The sequence below is a fragment of the Pholcus phalangioides genome, unplaced genomic scaffold (genome assembly GCF_987345545.1).
Source record: "Pholcus phalangioides strain wild (caught in Gottingen) unplaced genomic scaffold, Ppha-v1.0 ptg000021l_1, whole genome shotgun sequence".
Taxonomy (NCBI): Eukaryota; Metazoa; Arthropoda; class Arachnida; order Araneae; family Pholcidae; genus Pholcus; species Pholcus phalangioides.
In genome coordinates, this window is record NW_028301614.1 from 9,495,563 (window position 1) to 9,518,570 (window position 23,008).

A 23,008-nucleotide genomic window follows, 5' to 3' on the forward strand; every position below is an offset into this window, starting at 1 on the left:
ACTTGGAAATTTGGAATTTTTTTTTTATGTTGGCCTCAGGAGATACAGGGCAACAAATTTTTAATTGGAAGTTAGAGGACAGGAAGACCGTATAAAAAGTTAGATTTTTTTATTTTGTGACACACTGCATTTTCACTCTCGAAACTGGTACAGGGTAATTTTTGAATGTTTTTTGAGCATTTTATGCATTGAAACTATACCACTACGAAAGAAGGTTGATGAGACGGCCGTATTAGCACTTATAGCACACCCTGTGTTTTGAATTATTTCGAAAGTAAAGAAAAGACCTGGAAGGTAAATAAACACTTTTAATGACTTTTCCTGGAAAGATTCGTGAATTTTCTAGGAATTGTTCAAAATAATTGTATTTATTGCGCTTTCAAGTAGTATTTCGATTCTGAAATACCTTTTAAAATTTCCAATTTCAGTTCATTACGATCGCAATCAACAGGAATTACTGCTGCGTGTGAAGAGAGAAAACGCAAGCCATAAAGTTTTCACAAATAAGGTTTTCTGAAGTTATTTGTGAGTTTCAGAAAGACGCGCACTCAAAAATGTGAATTACTTTTCATAAGTCCAAATGTGTTTTAGAGAACGTCAGTTATTGGTAATTGACAGAAACACCCGAAACTGCTCAAGTTTGCGTTGAACTTGGGACATTTACTAGGGGCCGTTCGAGTATTACGTCAGAAGGTTTATAGTCACTTTTGACCCCCCCCCCGATGATCAAAAGAGTTTTTTTGATGCAAAAAATATTTTTTTAAAAATTATTTACATTTCGAAAGAAAATACCTTTATATGCTATTATAATTAATTTATGTTAATTTCAATGAAGGCTAAAAGCACAAAATATATTTTTAAGACATTCATTGCAACCCACCTTCTAAGCCATTACATGCTAAACCCATGTCCGGCGGAACAATTGTGACCCTCAGGGTTATCTGATGTATCCCGCCACCACAAACTTAATTTTGTAAAAAAGAACTAAGCGTCACATTCACAGGTCACTTAAGTGACCCCCGCCACAATTCCATAGCATCTAAGCGACTCGTGGAACATTTTCAGATCATTCAAGTAGGTCCGTAGCACATTCACGAATAATTTAAAGGACCCGCGATACGTTTACAGATCACTTGAGTGACCCGCGGTACATTTAAAGATTCATTGAGTGACGTGGCTCAGTTTTAGAGCACTTAAGCGGCCCCGGCGAAGTTCTACATCACTCAAGTTACCCGCGACACATTGCCAGATTGCTTAAGCGATCCGCGGTATAATTACGGATCACTTGAGTGATACGAGGAACAGTTCCGGAGCACTTAAGAGGGACGCAATAGTATATATCGCACTGGTTCGCTCGTTACCGGTAGGAAGCTGGATATCATTGTTCTGCGGCGTTTCGCGTTCAAATTTTCCTTATTACGAAAGTAGTGACTTTTATATGAAACGCATGTAACCAATTTCATTGTAATTCCGTGTATAATTTGGTATTAAAAATTCCTCGATGACATCAAAAATCTTGCTCATAAGAGAGCTTTAAAATAATATAATGGCAGTTTTAATTATACATTCTTAAGTTTTACTTTGTTTTTTTCGTCAGCAATGTGTCATAATATATGAATTTTTTTGTTGTTTTCGAATGTGTAACCCTTATGAATAGCGTTTTTTATTTTGTTCAAATGTTATGGCAAAGATGTTATAGGCATTAATTCCTTTATCATTGCATGCATAGATTCCTCGAAAGGCATCTGCCCAAGGCATGAGCCTGCAAATAACAGAGGAATTAAGCTCTGTAAAGAGAAGATCAAACAGAAAACAACTACATTCATATAACTCATAATTATTAGAAACCCATAAGCCATTTACAGTTTCGTTCAATTTTAGCGAATGAATTCATTAGCACATTTTGTAACGAAAACCACCCTGGGGTTACATGGGGTTCGTAAGAAAAATAATTCTGATGGGTGGCCAATGACAGAAAATAAATTCCGTCTTTCACATGTAGTATCATACAGGGTGGGCAAAAAGTCCGTAGAAACTTTAAAAATTCATAAAAACCGGAAAAATTACCGAAGTAAAAAACGGTTTGCAGGGTTAGCATCGCTAGGTCACGGGAATTTTTTTGACAGGAAAAAAAAAAAGACTAAAAAACAGCCGATAGGTGGCGTGGACGTACACAACTCAAAGAAAAGATACGCAAATAACGAAGAGAATGCTCCAAATTGTTTATTACAGTAGTATGTGTTCCACATGACCACCACCACAGGGAATAACACATTGCAGGCGAGTTACAAATCCAGCAACGGCAGAGTGCAGCAGGTCCACATACATGGTTTAAAATGGTGAACTGGTTGCTGATTAAGAACTTATTAATAAGTTCTTATAACCGTCTCATTTGCATATTTCCACCGAAGTCGCTCGTACCAGTGCCACCTATTGGTTGTTTCTTGAGTTTTTTCTTTTACTGTCTTAAAAAAATTCCCGTGACTTAGCGATGCTAACCCTGAAAAATGTTTTATACATATAAATATACCAATAAAAATATACCAATTCATATTGATAAATACAAGTGCTGTGCATTATGCAGCAAAAAACCAAAAAAGAAAAGAGAAATATGATTTGTAAAAAATGTGATGTAGCTTTAAGTGTAACTGACCACAGCACGAAGACTCATGGCCCTCACATCCTGCAGTAGGGCCCCCCAGGTTGAGATCTTTGGTGGGTCCTAGGTCAAACTCTTCACGGGCTCCTATGTTATGAATTTATAGTGTGTAAAAAAAATAATGAGAATCATCTCGGGCCCAGGAAGGAGCCCTGCCAGACCATTACCTCCTAGATACAGGTACTGTATCATCTCTCTAGGAGCCCTGCCAGACCCACTCCTTGTGGGGGAGGGCATGCGGTGACCCCAGTTAAATAGTGGCTTCAACGAACAGATCTGCGCGAATGATTTATGACATTAACTATGTATATTGACCCTTCCAGACCCTGGTGTCGCAAATGTACTAGTTGCTTTTTCCCACTGTAGAATTTCTTTCTTTTTGACCTCAGGGAGTGAACGTTTTGACTTAGAAATATGGCGAATATGAACTTTGAGACACTTAAAGTTAAACTTTCAGGGTTTTTTTTAAGATGGCGTCCACGAGAAAGTGCCTCCGTGATTTATAACACAAAATTTTTCTCTTCTGCGCTCCTTTTTCTTTTTTTTTTCTTCCTGACCCGTCCTTTTCTGCCATAAATGTCCTGAAGTTATACGGGGTTAATATACGCACATGGAATTGTGTCACTGAAATCGTCTTTCATGTATATTTGAAGGGGGGGGGGGGAGGGGTTTCATTGGGGTTATGAGTACATTTTTTTAATTTAATTTTCTCTAAAATTTCCCACAAGGCAATCTGCCTGTTATGGTTTTATCGTTTGTATCAGAAAATAACATAACCAGTAAAATCAATGGCATCTTCAGATGTCTATCTATATTCGTATTTCTATATTTCGGATACATTCTGATAAAATGAATCATGCTAGAAAATTAATTCCGAATATACATGGTGCATAGCGAACAAGGGAGTATTTCATTTTACTGGAGAACCGTTGATCCTAGAGGTATATTTCCAATTATAAAAGAATTTCGAAATAACGTCTCTAATGCTCGGATATTTCGTCCATGTTTCAAGGGGTTGTATACTTGTTTAAATAAAAATATAACTTCTTATACCTTCCCAATGTGCCCCAAAACCCAATTAAAAAGTTGTTGCCCTGTCTCTCCTGATGCCAAAAAAAATTCCATGTTTTCAAGTGCAATTCACTGCTTTATTCGAATACCATAAACGGAGGAAATTTTCGAAAGAAGAACTGTAAACGAACACAGAAAAACCATTTTATCTGTATTTTAAACGCTGTTTTTTTACCTAATTCCCTCCGATATTCGAATTCGAATATCTCAGTGAATATTGCAGTTTAGAAGCATGACATTTTTTTTGTTGGCATCTGGCAAGATAGGGAAACAAATTTGTAGTTGCGTTTTGGGGCACACGGAGACTGTATAAAAAGTAATTATTTTTATTTTAATAACCATTCAACCCCTTGAAACGTGAATGATATCTAAGTACCACACGCTATTTGGAAACTTTTTCTGACTGAAAGTATGCTTCCAGGCTCAACGGTTCACCAGTAAAATGGCATACCCCCTGTTTGCTATGAACCCTTTATAATGCAGTTTATCAACTACATAGTATAATGCTCTTTTTAAAGGTTCTTTGTACGTATTTATATTTAAAAAGACAAAATTCAGACACTCACGCATAATATTATGGCTGGTGTTATTTTCTCGTGGCCAAAGTGACAGAAAATGAAGTAATTGTAGTCGATGTATTCGATTATCTCGACGCAGTCTTCTACGGTCGTTGCGAATGAACAGAAGTCGGACGAATTCACGTAATGTATATCGTTGCACTTTGAAGAAGAAAATAAATGTTAGCGGAAACACAGGAGAATTTTTCATTTGAATATTGGCAGAAATCTAACAAAAAATTTAATTTCGAACGTAAATACACATACTTACGTCCACTTTGATCGGGAATATAAACGTTGTATTACTGATGCCGCTATCGATATCGAATAGATATTCAGCCGCCATCTTTCAAATTACACCTGAGTATTCAACAGAAATAAAATACTCATGTAAAGTAGTGATAACTGGATTACACACAAGGGTATTAATTAATTAAAAAGTCTATTATCTCTGGAGACATAATGAGTTTTATGGAAATATACAGGGTTTAGTTGACTAAAAACTCATGGCGGATTAAGATCAAGAATTTGCGGAAAATTCACGCCGCGCTATTCTCAGACAAAAATTTCATTAACAAACAATTCACCGCCGGGAAAATTTACCTTCATCGACAACAGTTCGTCATCATTGAGTCGGGGACTGAGTGATTGAGCAAGTGAGTGAGTGATCAAAAATGTAAGTTGGTGAATGAGCTAGCGAATAAACTAGTGTGTGAGGAGCCAATGACCGAATTGGTAACTTTGTGAGTGACCGATTTAGTAACTTTGAGTGACCGAACGAGTTGGTGAATCAGCTAGCCAATAATGTAGTGAGCGACCGAGTTAGTAACTTTTTGAGTGACCTAGGCAGTAAGTATATGAGCGACTGAGTGAGTTGGTGAATGACCGAGTGGGTAGACGTATGATTGACAGAATGAGGGAACGTATGGATGACAGAATGAGGGAACGTATGGATGACAGAGTGAGTAATTCACTCGCTCACTCACCTGCTCGTTTTTTTTATTTGATAAATTTACTCTCTCACTCGAGCATTTGCTCACCTGCTCACTCATGAACTCCCCACTCGCTCATTCTTTTTTCAATCGCTCCCTCACTTACTTGCTCATTCACTCGTTCATTTGCTCAATCACTCACTTATTCATCTGCTCAATCACTCACTTATTCATCTGCTCATCCACTTACTATGTCGCTTTGCCGACGAAATGATTGTCGGTGAATGTTCCTAGGTGTGAATTACTTTTAAATGTGATTATCACGTATTCCCAAGAGATCTTTACGATCTGCCCAGGGAATTTGTTAGTGTTAGTAGACATCCATACCCAAACCGGAACTCGAACCCATACATGCACAGTCAGAAGCTAGCTCCCTAACCACTGCACTGCCAGGCGGCATTTGCGATGAATTTTCCACATACGAAAAAAAAAAAATTGAAAAAATCGACAGAGGGTGCAGTAAAATGCTTGTCATGAAAGAATATAATGATACAATTTTCACACACAGATATATATAAATGATATTTGCAAAAACGTTATCCTCACGAAGAGGGATTTTTTTTGTATAGAAATAAAAACTTTAATTCAGATTTTTGTCGATAGAAGGCGCTGCACGAAAAAGAAAAACCAATGGAAATATGCAAATCAGTCCTGTAAAATGCGGGATCCAGAAATTTCGCCTCTGACGTTTAGCCCTCTAGTACGTTTCGTTCCCGGTACATTTTGACTCCGGAAATTTCATCCCGGCCATCTCGCCTGCCCTGAACGTGTGAGTGACCTTAGTGATTGGTTGAGCGGCCGTATGAATGACCATGTAAGTGGGTGAGTGAGTGAATGTATGACTAAATGCCTGCCGTATGAGTGACTAAGTGAGTGGTCGTGTTCGTGACCAAGCAAGTGGCCGTATGAGCGTCCAAGTTAGTGACCACATGAGAGGCCATTGCAGTGGCCACACTCATTTGGTCTCTCATACGGTCACATATTGTCATTCAACACCCACATGCTCACTCATACTCACCCCTTCAATTAGTCACCCGTATCGTCCTTCACCCACTTACTTAGTCATAGCGTCATTCACCCACTCACTTGCTAACTCATACGGTCATTAACTTGTTCACTCACTCATATCGTCCCTAACTCTTGGTTACTCTCTCATACATTCACTAACTTGATCGCTAATACTGTCATTCAATTGGTTACTCATACTTGGTCACTCATATCGCCATTAACACTTAGTCACTCACCCACTCACTTTGTCATTCATATAGTCACTCATCAACTCACTTGGGTTATTCATATGGTCATTCAGCCAATTCTTCACTCACATTGTGGGGATATTCTGGGGGCGAAATGTCGCAAGTGAAATTTCCGTAAACCATAAAATGCAGGGTGTACGACTGAAAGCTCATTTCTGAATTTTCCCGTTACTGGCTCAGATTATCATCGTGAAGTTGACATGGGTGGATAGCACTATGGGTAAAGTTATTCTACCTCAGTCACGAATCACGAATCACCGGCTGAAGCTTTACGAATATTTCAGACACAGAAGAGATTAAAGAAAGGTTCAGGCCCAATTACTGCTACCAGGATGGTTTTCCCCCGGCCCTCTATCGACAAAAATTCCAACTAATTTTTTCCGTACCCAAAGAAAAGAAAAAATAGAAATCCCCTTTAGCGAGAATAACTTTTTCGCAAACCGAATTCAACTATACCAGTTCCCCCAATTTCTATGAATTTTTTAAAACTATTTACGAATTTGTTGGGCACCTTGTATTTGGTCACTTACGAATTAAATAACATCTTTGAGAAGATGGAGGAAATTGAACACATTAATATAATACGTTTCATTTTTAATTCCCATTGAAATTAATCAAAGAATGGAATTAATTCGAAATAAAAGAAGAAAATGATAATTAATTAGATGGTACGATTTCTCGGATTAATTTCGTTTATTCTCCGTTCAATTTTTATTTTGAAATCACGTAATTATCTTTATGAAGTAGTAATTTTCTTTGAATAGTAATTCCTTCCGTAATTACTGGAAAGAGCTGTCGGGGATTACATTGAGGATCGATTATATAGTGTACCCGGTTTAATTAACTGAAATAAATAAAAATTTTGCCCCATTTATTCAAACATGTGAAGTTTCATGTTGCATTTCATTCGTTGGCATCTTCCCGTCATTTACAAAAGGATTAATTTAATTAACGCAGATCACGTCTATTGACGTATACGAATGGTGCGAGTACGAGAAAAGAAACTTCACCTCGTCTCTTCCTGTCAATTACACTTGGTGCTTTGAACGAACCAAGAATCAGTGCAATCGATCTACATATTCATTCCCCAGGCCTGAATGAAAATTTATGGTGTATTTTTTATTTTTACCTATCACTATTAGCTATGGAATTTCAGTCTATTCTAATGGAAAATACAACTATAATGTTGCCACTGAGATAATTTTTCAAGGACTTATAGAATAAATGATAATTAGTAAATGATTAAAGTTCTTTTCGAGGTGATTAATATTGATCAGACGGTCTTCAACGCATGGCCAGCGACGCCATTAGTCGTGCCTGCCAATCATTTTCAGAAAATGGTTGAAAACATTGAAAAACGATTAATTTTAGAATTAATAAAAGAAATAATTCCAGAATGAAAGAAATGATTCTTGAATGAGCGAAAGAAATAATCCGGAACAAATTGATGAAAACGAAGAATTATAAGGGAAGGAGTAATTTTGGAATTTGTGAAGCAAATAATTTTAGAATTAGTGAAAAAAATAACTTATGAACAAATAATAGAAATAAATTCTTAATATCTGATAGAAGTTATTTCATAATAAATAAAATAATAATTTCATAATCATTGAAAGAAATCATTTCAAGATATATTGAGAAGGAAAATAATTTTTTTTTTCAGAATTACCAGAATAAATGATTAAAAAATCATATTTAATCATATTTAAAGTAATTTCAAATTGCAATTAATCCCAGAGTTAACTAATTTAATCAGCAATTAATCAAAAACTTTTTTCAGAATTAATGAAAAACATCATTTCAGAACTAACCAAAATGGATAATTTATGAAAAGAAATAATTTTAGAATAAAAGTCTTCAATTATTTTTGTTCTTTCAGCTTTTGATAGCTCGCTTATTCTGAGCGCTCTCTGAATTTTGCAAGCAACTCTTGAAACTGGAACTGATTGCTGTTGCTCCTGCCTAAGTGCCGTGGCTAGTCTAACTGTAGGTAACATTGTAATCATGAACATGTGCTGCATTGTATTCTAATCTTCTGAAACAGGACAAGTGATGAAGATATGACATCATTTCAAAAAAGAGCATGGCTGCAGATTTGTGTGCCTGGATGTCGGATGCATTAATACCACCGGCACTTTAGTGTACAGTCACGCAAATGTAGTGAAAGCGTTAGTGTAGAACGGGGAGATGGAACAAAATGTTTGGGAAACTATGGTGTAGTGAAAGAAAATAGTTTGAGAGTCTAATAACATGGTTAACTAAAAGCATCATCACCATCTGCATAATGCCGTAGCAATAGAAAGTCAATGGCAATATCAATCCCAAAAATGGAGTGGCGTCCAAGTCAACCTTCGTGCTTAATGTAAATCTATCAAGTATTGGGTCGCAATTCAGCGGGAGTATGCGTATCTATGTAGATGGCTGCTTATCCATTTAAATTGGAAAATATTTCTCTTTCCCGACGTGAACATCTTAATCCAGTTGGGGGGGGGGATACTAATTAATTGAACTAATAGCTGTAGCAAGTAACGAATGAATGCAAATGCTCAGATCAAATCTTTAAAGGATTCAAACTAAGCCTCCGGGAAGTTTGTGGAAAAAATGGTGAAATAGACGAAAAATCTTCTAAACCAATGTTTCTAAAAATTGCTGATATTGAAAAAACGGGAACGTATCGTGGGATCGGTAGAAGCTATTAGGTATATATATATAGTTTCGATAAGAATTTAGGTGCTTAGGTGCTTTCCGAGAAAGGTGTGGGTGAAAAATTAAGTTTGGGAAATTCTTTTATCAATAAATGGAATGACAGACAACAAATTTTGTAATGTATTGAAGCGTTTACTTAAGGATGGTTGAATCTGGGCTTCTTTAATTTTGAAACTTGAATTATTTCAACAATTTTCTAAACCGCAACAACGGCAAGAAAAAACAAAAAAAACTGTGACATCATCAAAAGGTGTAAATATAAACTAAATCAAAGATATCATAATCATGAATTGATAAATTGAGTCATGAGCTTCCATTCAGTGCCTGCGAAATAAAATCGTTCAATCAGAAGTATAGGATAACAATATGAAATTCATACAACAATCTGGATCTGTATCGTCTGATTTGGTTCGCCAGTAGTATAATGCATCATAATGTTCAGTCATACACGTACAAAAGCCACAACAAGCAAATTGCCCAACGAGGTATAATATTTACTTTCAGTAGCTTCATTGATGTTCTTCCTGTTCTTCTTAGTCAGTTACAGAACATGAGTTGTCAACGTTGTCTTGTTTGGGAACGTGTCACATGTGAAGTGGTTGTATCTCCGAGACAACAATAGATTTTAATCTATTACGTGGAGGTAAATATTCTAGGCTTACTCTGAGTGAGCAACCAATTTAATGCAATTGACTTGAATAGAGAATACGTAAAAAAAAAAGACTCAGTACAAGACTTAGCATCAAGCTGAACAGTCTGGACATACCTTTCTATGTCTGTAAGATTACCTTTTCCATCTGCATGTATTAGACACAGAAATGAGCTGAGCAAAATGAATGGGACACCTATGAACTCGAATGGGTTGGGTCGGGCCAACACGAACTTCAGTTGACTAAAGCTGGTGTTGATTGTGTACGTACATACTGGAAAACTAAAAAAAAAAATCTTCAGCAGCTCTCATCTTCCTGTAGATTCTCATTTATCGAAATTTTGAAATTGTTAATTTTAGTCTTTAATCAGTTTTTTTACAGCATTCCTTGGCATTTTAATAAGCTTATCTTTAAATTTTGGGCAGAAGCTGGATCGAATCAAACGATTTTCCGTAGAAACGTACGGGAAATCACGTTTCATCTAAAGAACGAATTCTCTTCGTTTGTTAAGTGGCATAGCACTTATGACATTTACGATGCGACGAATATATATATATACAGACGTGTTTTTTACTCTAGTTCTCCTCCCACATAAAACTTTTAAAATTGAAAGAATGCGTTGGCGGAAATAAAAGCAAGCAAAGACACTGTTTTTCTGGCTGTATATATACGTGTATATTCTAATTTCTCTGAGAAGTGAATTCCATTCGTGCGATTAGAATATTAAAATTGAAAAAAAAAGAAAGAAATTCAAGAAACCGGTAAGAATACTCAATCAAGAACCAATATTTTCCAGACTAACAAACCGATTCTCGTATCTTATGAAGCGAACCATATTCTTCATGACTTGAGGGGGGGGGGGGGAATCAGACATTATGACAGCCATTTTTCTGGAATCAATAAAAGTCATCTACATTGTTGATAGTTATGCTGCACATTGCCAGACTTCAAAGTAATCGAGTTCGTGTTTGGTTGTTTTATAATCCAAGTACAGCACCTTGACCAAAACGTGATTAAAAAAAATTGAGTAAATGAAGCTTACTCGTTATTAAGTACCCTTTCTTATAGAGCTACTTTTATTTGGTCCCAATAGAAGACTTTATACGAGAGTTCGTTCTGACTACACGTTTGCTTCAAAAAATTATAACAGCCTAGAAATTCACAACAGCAGTTAGTGAAATTAAATTCAAGTTGGAAAGTCCAAATTAACAGTACGGTTGTAATTTGCATTTTCATATTCTAAGAGGTTCTTTTGGAGCATATCGGTGCTAAAAAATTTTCATAAAGCAGATTAAATGCATCCTAAAATACCAAAAATTACCTTTTCCTCTATGTTAAAAAAAATTAGAACACCACGAAATTTGTTAAAAAAAATTAGAATACCTGACTAAAAATGAACAATTACATGAATATTTTTCATGTTTATTTGCATAAACTTGATCGAATAGGTGTTGTATATCTTACCTAATTATTTATGTAAACCTAGAATAGTTCAATCTTTGTATTACGGATGGGAAAATGGTACATTTCCGCAAATGCGAAATTACGTGTGTATTTGCTTGGATAGTATGAGAAAACACGTGATGACATCATACGAATACATTGCATTGTGGTCATTCTTTAGCCTTTACCATGAATTTTATCCATTCATTCAAATACATTGATGTCTCCTAGCCAGATCTGAATTAGACCTCAACCATGAATCCCATCGTTGCCATTGTGGAGCCGACAGCAGGTGATTTGCAATTAATCAGTATTTTTTTAGCGGGGTTACACAATCGCTTGATAAGATCAGCATCAGGAGCGATCATCAGATACCACGAAACCACCGAAGTATCGATTATGTTTCATGGACCGAATTCTTGATCCAATCTGCGTTTTCTACCTTCAAATAAAGTTCTCAGCTGTGAGAACCAAAAAATAGCGACTAATGAATCAGAAAACTTCTCTGGATGGGGGTGTACATTAGACTCTGTACCATTTCATTCCAGAAGTTCATTTCAAGAAATTTCATTTGCCATCAATAATTTTTCTATGTGAATTGCTGCAGCATCAATACAGCTTCTTGGACACAGTCAAAATTTTAGTGGCCCATGAAATTTCCATCTTCATGCGTGTTTTCAACTTCTGGGATCAAAATTTAGAGAACCAAACGTACATCTCTATACAGAAAAGCCTTCTAACTCATGTTTCAATTTTTTGGTTCCAGCAGCTGAGGACTTCGTTTGAAGATGGAAAACGCAGATTGGATCAAGAATTCGGAAATGCCCATAAAACATCATAGATACTTCTTTAGTTTTGTGATATCTGATGCTGATCCTACCAAGAGATTGTGGAGCCGAGCTAAAAAAAAACTGATCAATCGCAAACTAGCTGCTATCGTATCTACAATAGCATCAATGGGATTAATGGTTGAGGTTCAATCCGGGTCTGGGCCGGAGACTTATCAATTCAATGTCTTGATGCATAAAATACATGGTCAAGACCAAAGATGGCCACTGTACAATGTATTCGTACGATGTCAGCACGCGTTTTCTAATACTATTCAAGCAAATACACATGTAATTTCGCGTTTGTAGAAATGTGCAGTTTTTCTACCCATAATGCGAAGATTGAACTATTCTAGGTATAGAGAGATAGATGGCTTTTTCTCAGCCCAAGATATATCAAGGAAACATTTTATTTTTTGGATATTATGCTGAGATGAACTCGGAAAGAAAAGTCACTCTTGTCCCGTAAGAGACAAGATGACTTTTCTTTCCAAGTTCACCTCAGCATAATATCCAGAAAATAAAATGTTTCCTTGATATTCCAGGTATACATACATAACCGGGAAAGATATGCAATACTTATTCTATCAAGTTGATGTAAGTTTACATGAAAAATATTCATGTAATAATTCGGTTTCACTCAGATGTTCAAATTTTTTGAAACGACTCGCGGTGTCCTAATTTTTTGAAACAAAGAGGGAAAAAGTATTTTGGCATTTTAGGACGCATTCAATCCGCTTTATGCAAACATTTTGCTACCGATATGCTTAACAAGAACCTTTTAGAATATGAAAATTCAAATTGCAACAGTTCTGTTAATTTGATCTTTCCATCTTGAGCATTTCGCGAAGTGTACTTGCAAATTTCTAGGGTGTTCTAATTGTTTGAAACAAAACATGTATATAAATATGGGATGGTACTAATTAGGGTAAATCGAGAAGCTATCCATACTTAGATTAAGACAACCATAAGTATTATTTATGGGCATTGTATAATATTTTATCATGTGTATATATTGTTTAAAATTTTTGTTAATTGCATTTTTAATTGGGTTGCTGTATTTTTGAAATATATGACATCCATATTTTTATGGGCAACTTTTTCTCAGCCACCTCGTTGGGCATTTTGCCTGTTGTGGCGTTGTATTTGTATTTGTAATCAATTAAAGTATCCCTATTCAAAGCCCTCTGGCGAGAGAACTAGCGAGCACTCAAAATTAATTAATGTATCAGTTCATTTCATAACTAGTTCCATGCATTACTTCATCAATGACCACTTTCTGCAGTTCTATCTATATTCGCCAGTATCGGTCATTTTTGAAACTTTTTGATTATTTTATGAATAAAAATATCTTTTATGTAAAATGCGTACGAATAAAATCTGGTGTTTTTTCGCCGCTGATGGGCTATGAATAGAAATATTTTAATGGGTCACATACCCTTTAACATAGAGAAAAGTTAAAATATCATTAAAAGTATTATTTAACCATTGATTTATTAGAAAAATTTTCCCACATTTTCGATTAAATACGCTACCTTATGCCAAGAAAAATTTAACACATCTCTTAAATTTTTAAAAATTCTAAAAAAAACTTGAAAACAGCTTGCGCACATGATAAAATGACATGACATCAATGCAACCGTACAATATTGAAATGAAGAAAATGGTTCATTTCATAAAAGGAAGTAAAAGGTTTCAGATCCATGCGTAAATATTTTTGATTTATAAAAAAATAAATTAATTTTTTTGAATTTTTGAAAATTTAAATTGGAATGAGTCAATGAAATTTCAATCTTTCAGTTTATTTTATGAAATGAACCGTTCTCTTCGTTTTAAGTTCAAATACTGTATAGTTACATTGATGTCACGTGATTTTATCAAGCTGTTTTTAATGTATTTTTTGAAAATTAAAAAAAATTAAATATTAAAGATATGTAAAATTTTATCCAGGCAAAGGATAGCGTATTTAATCTAAAATGTGGGAAAACCTTTTCTAATAAATCAATGGTTAAATTGTTAGTTTAATATTTAATAGTTGAATGTTTAATGATATTTTAACTTTCCCCCATGTTAAAGGGTATAAGGGGTGTATATAGAGGTGACCCCTTAATTGGAACCACTCTGTATATTCGATGACTTTTTACCTTCTTCAACACATGGTCATGAAATTCCGTATTTTCAAGATAAGTTAATGCAAAAACAATCATTTGTTTTGCATTCATCAATAATTCATCATGCCTCATTGAGATGCGCAGCTCTTAGTTCATTGAACAAAAAATAGCAAAATATAAATCTCAATGAATATAAAATAGCAAATTCTAAAAAAAAGAATCTCAATTGTTGACGCTCTCTTGAAGGCGGCTTGTTGTTCTTTTTTCAAAAATGAAATTTATTCATTTAAAATGATAGTGCTGTTTATAATGCTAAACTTTGAAAAAAACCGAAAGAATAAGAAGAACCTCAATGTGTGTATGTACGTATTTAAAACAAAAAGTCTGAATAAAATAAAAAGTGGAAAAACAAAACTGTGAGACGTGACACGGTCGTAGGTCATTGATCTAATGCCAAATAAATTCTTCACTGCCAATTGAAGTAGAAGATAAAATACTTTCAAGCGGATATTCAAATCTCTGGACTAGACGATGTGTCAGACTTCACTTTCATCTGTACCTCAGGCACTCCCCACCGCTCAGACAACCGATATCGACGAGTGAGGGTGAAATCTTCGCAGTGAGAGGGGTCCTCGATCTCGTATTTTCAGTATATTAAAGTGTTTGCATTGAATTTATTTTATATCTGAGATGAATGAAAGTATCATGGGGAAATTTATAAATATTTCAAAGAATTATCTTCTATTTTAAATACAGGGTGATCAGCGAATAAGCCCTTATTCCAAAATTAAATATCTCTACAACAAAGATCAATAGAATTATGCGGTAAACGGTACGTTTATTAGCAAAACTGTAAGAATGTTGTGCAGAAATTTCGAAAATTTAGTTTTTTTTTAATTTTTAAAAATTAAAAAAAAAAAAAAACTGGAGATTTTGGGGTTCCGAAAATCCTTATTTTTGTGAAGAGAAACCACTGCATTCGCCTAAAGTTACTGCATGGGCTGCGGTATGCGCCAGAGGCATTATCGGCCCCTTCTTCGGGCGAGAAACGATTACTACTGAACGTTACGTTACAATTTTGGAACAATTTGTCAGCACACATAGCGCATACACAGCCCATGCAGTAACTTTAGGCGAATGCAGTGGTTTCTCTTCACACAAATGAGGATTTTCGGAACCCCAAAATCTCCAGTTTTAAAAAATTAAAAAAAAAACTAAATTTTCGAAATTTCTGTACAACATTCTTACAGTTTTGCTAATGAACGTACCGTTTACCGCATAATTCTATAGATCTTTGTTGTAGAGATATTTAATTTTGAAATAAGGGCTTATTCGCTGATCACCCTGTACTTCGATGTATATTATGATGTATATATGTATAGATAGATACTTATATATGTATAGTAAAAACATTGTAGACAAACATCATGAATACTTAAAAAAATTACCAGATAAGTGGGCAAGAGGTTGAAACATCCTAGTTGTGAAAGAAATTGGGTCGTGGGAGGGGTAGTTATGACATAAAAAATACAGGATTTCACCAAAATATAGGGTAAACGAAAAGTCCTCGAAATATTGAAAATAATATAAAATCAACCAATTCTCAGAAAAACCACCAACGAAAAAGGCAAATACAAGGAAAATACAATACTCCTACATCGGCACGCTATGGGTGTCGTCTTCAGAGGACAAAAAAAAATCACACTGACGAGAATCCCACTTGGATTGGTTACCAAATCTTAACTCTTGGTTGCTCCGCGGAAAGAAAAAATATAGTTTGTCCAAGTCAAAAAACGTCGTGACTAGAATATCTAGAAAAGTCAAAACGAACCAATCCAATTGTGATCCACGAAATTTCACGAAAGCTTGTCGAAAGTTGCTTGCTTCTGTCCGCGGCGGATGGGGACCATGACAACAATCCTACTTTCAGTACTGTTCCAGTTTTAGAGTACATATATCTACACAAGAGGCTGTCCTAGGGTGGCCAGATGCCTCGTTTTTTCGCTATTAAATTCACTGTCCCGAAAAAAAAAAAGGCTTTCGGGAAGGCTGTCCCGGTTTTTCCTGGCGCGAAACAAAAATATTAGACGTGGATATGCCACGTATACGTCACCAGGCATCCCGTGGGTTACATCCACGTCTAATATAACAAGCATCAATAGCGACAAGCTTTGAAGTACGTTTAATTGAATTCAATGAATATTCAAATTTCGAATCAATTGGAAAAATGAGATCGACTTTGCAATATTGGGATATCTCGAAATCATTCAAGGTCGAAATTACAGACCAGCATGGTACATTATACTTACGATATCGGAAAGAATTCCAAGTTAGTTTTGCTTCCTTTGTCTTCCAATTTCCGGGAATGGAGATTTTTCTAAAGGAATTTCTCGAAGACGAACATTTTCTTTTCCCTTTCGGAATAGGTAGAGATAAGAATCGCTAAAACGAAAACGCATCTTCGAATCCTCTTCGTGGGATTATCTATTATCATATCCGCTGACTCTTGAACGTCCTTCGTGCGTCCGTGTCCGTAAATGATATTCATCGCTTAGTTACGGAGAAATGCTGGAATTGACACATTTTTCTCCATGAATATGTTTTCCCTTTTATTCAAAGGTTATAACAAAATGCGCATTACCTAAAGCATTTTACTCAGATCTAAATCGAGATTTACCATTAAAAAAAATATTAAATTTTGTGAAATTTATATTTGTTACTGCCAAAGCCCGAAATTGGTCAGTTCGTGAATTGGCAGATTTCTTTGAATATTGAACCGCCCAATGCCCGAATTTCGGGCTTTGCACAGCCAGTTCATGAAGTGGCCGGACATCTCCGGCCCAAGTCCGATAACAAAAGACTTGATTCGGGGACATCGCCAAGTTGGCGTATTTCTTCGTGATAATTATGTGCGCGTTAGCTATGGCAACTCATCAAACCGTAGTCACGATGTGGTAATAAGTTTTTTTTAAATTCAAATTCCGACAGAAAAACTACATATCTATTATACCAGAATTACACTATAAAAGTTTGATGAAATATCACCCAAAATGAAATATATCAAAATTTAATAAAAGAACTTTTATTAAATTTTCATAGTGTAATGCCGGACTTATTATTATATAAGTAGATTTTTTCTCAAATTTCTCTTTTTTCTTTCTCGTCACATGGAGCTAATCCACTAGAGCAACTATATGCATATTCTCATGTATAACGCGTTGGCGATGAAAAAACATGGATTTGGTGCGTACCTGATCATCTTACATCAGCACATTGAACTTGGGCACAGGAATCTTCGGCCATTTCACGAATTGGCAGCACTTCGGCCTTTGGCAGTAAGATATTCACAAAATTCAAGAAAAAATTTCTTTCAAAATCAAATTAATATAATTTTATTCGGAGAACTATTTCATTCAAATCTACTTCAACTGAGACTTGAATGCAACCACACTGTACACTTATGAAAATGGTAATAACTATGTAAACGGTATCCTATAAATTCTCTCTCTCTCGTAATTCGGAAATTCATGAAAATTTAAGTAATTGATATATTTGAATGCGGTTTATGAAAAAGTTATTCTCACAAAAATAAATATTTTCTGGTATGGATAAAAAATTTAGTTCGAATTTTTTGTCGACAAGGGACGCTGAATGAAAGCAAATCATTGGAACATGCGAATGAGAGTCATAGAAAATCGATGGTGTACGATTAACAGCTCAGTCTTGATAAAGCACTATCGGTGAAGTTGTTTTATCTCAGTCAGGAATCATCGGCTGAAGCTATACGAAAGTTTCGGACCTTGACGAGAGTCGAGAGGGGCCTTGGGTGCCCTCCCTTGGGAGGACACCCAAGGGAACCCTCTCCCTCTCGTGGGCGGGGCTCGAAGAGAGCCAAAGATGGGGGGCTTTGGGTGCAGTGCACCCCACACCTCATCCCGCCCTAGGAGCCAGGGCTGGTGGCTCCTGTCGCCGGAGGGCGAATATAAAGGTACTATAAGAGACAACGAAAGCAACACCCCCCACCCCCGATATTTCGTGCAGCGCCCTCTATCGAGAGAAAGTTGCAATGAGTTTCGAATTCCATTTCTCACAAACTCATTAAATTTTCATGAATTTTTAAAATATTCACGAACTTCTGGGGCACCATGTACTTGCCATTATAAAATAAAACAGTTTCGAATTACACTCACAGATGGCGCTGTACCACAAAAGACTCGGCATAGGATTACAACTCAAACAGTAAATGATTAATATTTATTTTTCGATTTGGGTAACTCAAAACTACCACATTTCAATACGAGTGCTCTTTGCAGCTGGGGATACATCAAAACGATGCTCAATTTCAACTCGCGTACCTGATAATATCGATTTTACATTACACTGTTTGTGACGCATTTTATGTTCCATGTCGAGTTATGTGTATGGTATACGACTAACAGCTCATTTTTGAATTCTCCTGTGACTTTCGCTTACATAAAGTTTTCATTGTAATATTGTCTTTGGCGTATAAAGTGCTATTGTGAAGTTGTTTTATCTCTGTTTACGAATCGCCAGCTGAAGCTTTACAAACGTTTCGGACACAGAAGAGATTGAAGAAAGGTTCAGGTACAATCACTCCTGCCGGAGTTTCTTGCATCCCCTTCTATCGACAAAAATTCAAACTAATTTTTTTTCTGTAAAAAAATTAAATAATAATAATAATCCCCTCCGTGAGAATAACTTTTTCGCAAACCGCATTCAAAAATATAGCAATACCTTAAAGTTTTATGAGTTTTTAAAATATTTACGAATTTCTGGGACACCCTGTAGTTCGCAGAGAGCAATCATAAAGCATTCACGGAGTAAAATCTTATTTTACTATAAATAAATTTAGCTTTATTTTGTTTGTGAATATTTACTAATGTTGATACAATGTAATTTCTTTTGTTTCTTATTATACGCCTTTGAGCTATATATCAAAGGAATTCCGTTTCCTTTGAATCATGCATATTTAGTACTATGTGTGTGCGGGCACATATAAATCAAAAATAAATGTACAATGCCATAAAAATTGAGCGAAAATTTCGATATGCGAAAACGATTTTTGAATATTAAGTGCGGCCTTGGCCCAATGAAATGCCTGCAATCTGGTATGCGAAAAAAAATACACATTCGGGGAAAGACCTAAAAAAAGTAATATCATTCAAAGGAATCTATAAATTCACAAATGAGAAAATATTAAAAGAAGTTCTAGGTTAATAAAGAACCATTTAAATGAACACACATGCAAATATATTAGAAAATATGCAAATATAAATTGAGATTAATGGAATGCGTTCAAAAAAAGTGAGAGATAATTTTGTCCGTAAATAAACTCGAATTTGAATAAAATAGAATCAGGGACGCGGAAAAGTGTTGAACGTATTAAAATTTCAAGGCTCCATAAATTTCGAGAAGACGGTAATTAAATTTATATCCTATTACGAATACATTTTTCAAGGTAAAATCGTACGAGGCGAGACTAGCCTTGAGAAATTTCATCTTATTATTTGACGAATAATTTTTTTTGATAATATACAGCATGTGGGAAAAAAAAAGTTTTTGCCTCCCGATTTAAAGAAATTTCAAAAGAAAAATTGGACTATAAAAGAAAATCTCGGATAAAAGCTAATCAGTAATCACCTTGAATTTGAACATTTCTTAATGGAATATAAGCGGGAAATGCTTCCATGCCCCTTTATGACAGCTTTAATTCTATGTGGCATGTGACTGTTAAAGTTTATAAATGGAAACATACATGTATGTTCAATTCCTATTGCATTGAAGAAATCGACGACGTCGGCCATATGGCATGGATCTTGTCTTTTACGTTTAGCACGTTACGGTTTTTAAAAAAAAATATTTTTTTAAATAAGGACATTGCATATTTTGAGCTCTATTCGGCATTGATGGTTCTGAGCATTTCTTTAGCAGTCGATTTTCATTTGTGAGCTGTTCATGAAGTTTCTATAATAACCAGCAGAATGGCTCAAAGGTACTCATGCCTCCTATTCCTTGACAAGCTAAACGAGAACGATTTATGACCCTTGAATGAAAATGTCATGTGCGGAGGAGACTATTGCCGTGCATTCTTCAACAGTGGTAGAAAAATAAATTGGCGAACAATAAATGCCATTTTCAAACTATTCAAACCTAATAAAATCATACGAATACAGTGTGCTCCGTTTTAGAGAGAGATTATTGTTACATCGAGAGAGGTAGCAGTTTAATATTAGAGTATAGACATTTCCAAACAAGAATTGGAATTACTTTGAACTACGAAATTGGTCCGTTCCAATTTGCAAATATTACAACAATACTCGAATGATAATATTATCCATGATTCTAGGAAGTGGCGTCTACGGTATAATTCAAATGGACTTTTCCAGCTAGCTTCCAGTAATCCGGCGATTTCGGTAATCCGACACAATCTGGTCTGATATGTACCGGATTAGCGAGATTCTGTGTTTTTATAGCCGTATTTTGTGCTGAAATGACACTAAAATATATACTTCCTAAAATACCAAAAAAATTGAGAAAAAGAATTGGTATAATGAGTTTTTTGACCATTTATATACACTAGGTCGTAGAGGGTTAAAATCAACTGGAAGGGGAAAATTTTTCTATTACCTTCCATTTTCTGTATTCTGTGCATCTCATGACTAGCTGACTCTGGTGAATTTCATCTGTCTTCTCTTTCATAGCTGCATCAAGTAATTTCTTCAAATGCACTACATACACCACGCTTCTAATGTGTCTTCAGGAAAAACTCTTTCATTTCAAGGACCATTTTCTTCCCTATGGTGTGATAAATGGACTTTATTTTTAGCGTTTTCAAAACAAAAACTTTAATATGAAATTTATATAATGATAATATACGAGGCCTAATGTAGAAACACCGAAGGTGAAATTGTTCTGGAAGAAGAGTCAAAGGGCGAAATACCGTATTCGCTGTTGTTTTGTATTTTCTGTTTGCTTTCTTTTATTGCCACGGAATTGTTGTTCAATTCTCACGGTGGTATTATCTTATCAGAAACGTGCAATATTCTACTATTGCAGCAAGATACGAAAATACACATAGTAAATAGCTTCTATTAAGAAAATGTTAACTGATGTGACAAAGAAAGATCTCAAACCTGTTCATGAAAATAAAGAAATTTTATGCATTTCTTATAATTTCCACTCTTTATTTTATTGTTATGATATTCCATCATAAAACTAATTGCCTTTTATAAATCTACTATGTATTTGAAATTTAAGGTGCGTCACCCTAACGAAATGTGACATTGAATACAAACCCATGAACCAGGATCATACGTCTCTATGTATAAACTACATAACTGTGTTGTATCAGCAATTTAATCCGTTAATGCCCATGTTATTATATATCATCTCTATTATATCATTTTGAAATCGTATACATCACATAATCATATAAATCCGGATTGCACTACCTCCAGCACTCGGGTCAAATGTAGCCCACCAAGGTGTTCTGGGAAAAGTAACAATATGATAAATAATAGACTGACCATATCTCCGAGATATGAGAACGGGAATCGGGATCAATATAAGATATCGCAAATTATCCACAAAAACATTGTCGAACACAAGTGAAGGCGCAAATTACATCAGAAAATATTGCTAGAGGAGAATAAAGTTGCCAGTCGCGGCCAAAACATTTCAAAGGCAGGAAAAATTGCCAATTATAGACAAAAAGTACTGTCAACTGCAAATAAAGTTTCCAATTATAACCAAAAATTTGTCAAATGCAAGTAAAGTTGCAAATTATAGCTAAAAATAATTTACAAAATAATAATAAATAATTATCAATTGTTGCTTTCAGAAAATAATAAAAATTCAATTAAAAATTTAAAAGCTGTTTTGGAGGTGCCCCAAAATAGCTGGCACCTCCTCACTCAAAACTTCCAACTCGGACCTAACTTCTCCCCTTGATATTGCCTCCGAATTAAACCGAGCCTTTTCTCCTTCGATTCCACTCCCCACAATACTTCTTTCCTGATTCACTCAACAATTCTAGTCCCATCTTTTTGTCTAAAGCTGGTCCCCTAAATCTTCTAAAAAACTAAAACCCCACTCAACTGGCCCCGATGGGATCCCAAATCATATCCTCAAATTCTGCGCTGATAAAATTAGTAGTTATCTCCTTATTTTCAACGTCTACACTGAACACATCTAGCCTTCCCTCTGACTGGAAAATTAATAAGATAATTCCCATCCATAAATCAGGTTCACTATCCCACCCTCTTAATTTTAGACCTATCGCAATCAGCTCCTCTTGCTGCAAGCTCTTTTGAACACATAATTGCCAAGGAAATCCGTACCCACCTCGACTCGACTAACTTTTTCTTTCCCAACCAACATGAATTTAGATCATCGTTATCTGTATCTACCCAGTTAACACTTTTCATACATGACTTATCAGACACCATTGACAGAAACCTTTCGATAGGATATCATTTTCCTAGATTTTTCTAAAGCATTTGACAGGGTGCCCCACAACAAACTTCTCTTAAAACTCTCAAACTTTGGTCTAAATGTTCCAACTGCTTAAATGGGTGGAGACCTTCCTCATTGACCGTAGCCAGTTTGTCTCATTCAAGAGCCAGAACTCCCCATTTCTTCATGTCAAGTCTGGTACACCCCAGGGTTCGGTCATCTCGCCATTACTATTTCTAATTTATATCAATGACCTACCCG

At 35.4% G+C, this 23,008-nt stretch overlaps 1 protein-coding gene across 2 annotated transcripts in view; it reads right to left on the reverse strand.

The window, feature by feature from the left end:
- Positions 1-21,126, reverse strand: part of LOC149070586 (mitochondrial sodium/calcium exchanger protein-like) — a 59,090-nt gene extending 37,964 nt beyond the window's left edge. Inside the window, exons 1-4 of one of the 2 annotated variants that reach the window (XM_089249095.1) lie at positions 20,921-21,126; positions 16,582-16,840; positions 4,559-4,647; positions 4,297-4,449 (exon numbers count right to left, since the gene is read on the reverse strand). In XM_089249095.1, coding sequence (XP_089105221.1) covers positions 4,297-4,449; positions 4,559-4,633 — 228 coding nt within the window. In that variant the 5' untranslated portion in view covers positions 4,634-4,647; positions 16,582-16,840; positions 20,921-21,126. The remainder of the gene's footprint in view (positions 1-4,296; positions 4,450-4,558; positions 4,648-16,581; positions 16,841-20,920) is intronic. The other variant, XM_089249096.1, reaches the window with a different exon arrangement.
- Between the last annotated feature and the right edge of the window lie 1,882 nt (positions 21,127-23,008).